We start from the raw sequence: 3,384 nt of genomic DNA, 5'->3' as shown, positions 1-3,384 counted from the left end.
CACACATACACATAGAATTAGCCCATGATGAACCACACTCCATACCAGTGGTGGCGGTAATGCACACCTACAGTTTTTTGCCAACCGCCATTAAACTCATCAAGAAGAAGAAGAAGTGCTACCAAAAGAGAGGTAGTGGATATAGAAATAGCACACAGTAAATCAGAATTAAAAAGCATTATTAAACAAAAAATGAGAGAAAAATGGCAAAAACAGTGGGAGGAAGAAAGAAAAGGACGTTGGTTTTATAGAATTCAAAGGAAAACGGGAGAAATGAGGTGCGCTGGAAGAAACAGAAGGGAGGAAATAGTTCTATCACGGCTAAGATTTGGACATGTTGGGTTGAATAAGTCATTGTTCATTATAGGAAAACATGATACAGGAAAATGTGGGTACTGTGGAGAGGATGAGGATGTAGAACATGTGTTAATACATTGTCAAAAATATAGTCTTGAAAGGAATCAACTGAATACTAGACTCACTGACATGAAATTAAGATTGGATTTTTTTTTTATTATTACAGCACAATTCAAAGTCTGAAAGTATTCGAGCTTTAATGCATTACTTGAAACAAACTCGATTGTTTGAGAGAATATAGGTTATTTATTTATTTATTTATTTATTTATTTTAATGTTGATCCAGTCCATACTCCACACCAGTAGGTGGCGGCCATGCACCTTTCAGTTGTTTGCTCACCGCCATAAAACTCCAATAGGAAGAAGAAGAAGAAGAAGAAGATCCTGTGTGACATCAGAATGTGGGGCGTTTGCAGCAGAACTGCGGTGAGTAACACACAACCTCAGTTAACAAAACTCCCATCTGCTTTTCGGGGTAACAGTTTGACTAATACAATTAAAAATACGTCCTCTTTATGTACGACAGCTTTATCCACTCAAGATTTGTTTAGGTTTTCTTGCTGAAACCGTTCGGGTATGTTGGCTAACTGTTAGCATCGGGAACTATTTAGCTGCGATAGCTAATGTTGACGTTATGCTAACAGAACTGGGTCAAAGGTTAGGATTAACGGGGCAAAAACTGTTAAAGCGTTTTAATTTTAGCTCAGGTTTGTGGTTGGTAAACAAGATTTAACCGCAGTTTAGTAAGTGTACATGTGGGAAGAATAATTTAAAAACGTTTTTCACCGTTTAAAACCATTTTAACTAGTAACAAAAGTATCGTGTCATCTGGACCAGTTTCTTTAAAGTGAGAAAAGTTTCGTCCCCCATCCAGAGGACTTCCTCAGCCTACGGCCGGCCAAGCAGATCTGTCCAATAGGTAGCCTTCACTGCTGTGTTTCAAGCCAACCTCCTGTTGGAATTCAAAAATAACACGTACAAAACAATCATGTACTCAATCAAAGGTATTAGGCCATATCGCTGATGTGCACACAAAATTTAGGCACTTGGACATTTTTCAAAAGTTTTTTTAACGGCCTTCTGCATGCAACAAAAATACACCTCATTTGTTAACATTGAACGAATGAGACGGAAGATATTATCATTCAAAGTAGTAGTTTTAATGTACTTTGAGCTTATTTACATGACAACAACAGAGAAAAATAACTGTTAATTAAAAGACATTTCTGACTGAAAAGAAGTGTTTATTAACATGAACATCAGTTCTAAGTGGTAAACTGTATCCTAATCAAATTCAGTGGGGATTTCACTGAATATATGTAAATGTTTTTCCTGCTGACATTGGGGTCACCAAGTGACCTTGATGACTTCAAGGTCAAAGGTCACATTAGTGCAGTCTTGAAGCTAGCAGAAATGGTTACTTCAATGAAAACAAACAAATGCACAATTTGTGACGCATTCTAAGGTGAATTCTGTACAACTATGGTTGTAAATTTTCACTATGACATCATTTTCAAGTATTATGCACAGTCTGTGGCTGCCATATTGAATAATGGTGTCCATATTGGAGAAAAACTGCAAATTTTAGGTTGTGCCAAATATTGTGTAGGGTATCAAAATGGAGCTCAGAATGAGAGGGTTCTAAAACTGCACATTATGCCCAGGTTTAAAACTTTTCATGGATTATTTCCTCTCTCTTTTAATTCAAAGCAAGATCACCCAAGCTGTAGTCTGTCAGGAATTTGAAGAGGGGCATCTGATTAGAGATGCACCGATCCGATACCAATATCGGCATCTAGACCGATATCGAGAAAACTTGTGGATCGGGTATCGTGACTATGTGACCGATCCATGACTGGGCAGATCTATTCACTAATTCTATGCTTTGTGTTCTGAAGGACATTATGTGCTAGCGTACTGACTGAACAAATTAAAGTTGTGTTGTTTTTACATGTTTGACCAAGCTTGTGAAGCTCTTGGTGGTGTGTTTAAGTGTGCTGTTATGGTGCAGAGTTTTCAATAAATTTGTAATTCAGTACATTCATGTCTGCGTTTAACAAAACAAATGTTTTAAGTTAATTCAGCACTGGGTTTGTAAGCTCAAACATCCAGGTAGACTACAAAAATGGCTAAATCATGTCATCTGGACCTGTTTCAGAAACTGATCCAGATGACATGATTTAGCCATTTTTGTTAACCCAGTAGGAATGTGCGATACGGCATAAGTCATCACGATATGTATTGTGAAGGGTGGCGATAACGATATATATCGCAATATGTTTTTGGTATAAAACTTGCTAAAAAAAAGCATAGGGTGTCCTTTAGCCATCATATATTTTGAATTAAGAAAATTCCACTACTAGGTCCAGAGAGTTTTTAAATAATAAACAAATCAAATATTAGGCTTCTTTCTTGTGCAAAACATTGCAAAAGGAATCAAATGTAGTTTTAGCCTTGTTTTAAACAAAATAATATGTTGTTAACTCTTATCAGTTTCCAGTCTTCTCACTTTATAAATGAACAGCAACAGAGCAGCATTTTACAAACACTTCACCCTCCAACCCTCTGGTTGGCGCCTCCTTCCGCTTTAATGGAGAGCTGAAACAAAACGAGTCTGCGGCTTTGACCAGAAGGTCTCTCTGTAAAATCACACAACACAGCATTCTTTTCACAGATCAGAGAGCAGGTTTCTCTAAAGGTGACCAACGATTTAACTTTGGATGGAAAAAAACAACAACTTTCAATGGAACTCAGCGTTTTGCTCATGCATCAGAGTTTCAACAAACAAAAGTAACGATTAAACTGACAACTCTGATTTTACTTCAGACACAGCATTACTGCGGTTGGCCTGTAGAAGACAGATCTCTATCGTAGGCTAAATTTTAATCGTTTCTACCGTATACCGTTTATATTGCGCATTCCTAATGTGTGTGTGTGTGTGTATATATATATATATATATATATATGTATGTGTGTGTGTGTGTGTGTGTGTGTGTGTGTGTGTGTGTGTGTGTGTGTGTGTGTGTG

General features: G+C 37.2%; 1 protein-coding gene across 1 annotated transcript in view; it reads left to right on the top strand.

Annotated features, from left to right (window-relative positions):
* The first annotated feature begins 737 nt into the window (after nucleotides 1-737).
* The window catches only part of LOC119424903 (carnitine O-acetyltransferase), a 73,581-nt gene continuing 70,934 nt past the window's right edge, over nucleotides 738-3,384 (top strand). The window contains exon 1 of the mRNA XM_037692414.1: nucleotides 738-783. Coding sequence (XP_037548342.1) covers nucleotides 757-783 — 27 coding nt within the window. The 5' untranslated portion in view covers nucleotides 738-756. The remainder of the gene's footprint in view (nucleotides 784-3,384) is intronic.

Source organism: Nematolebias whitei, chromosome 18 (genome assembly GCF_014905685.2).
Source record: "Nematolebias whitei isolate Nwh7 chromosome 18, NemWhi1, whole genome shotgun sequence".
NCBI classification, from domain to species: domain Eukaryota; kingdom Metazoa; phylum Chordata; class Actinopteri; order Cyprinodontiformes; family Rivulidae; genus Nematolebias; species Nematolebias whitei.
Note: the sequence above shows the minus strand (reverse complement) of the source record. Positions and strands in the feature narration are given on the sequence as shown.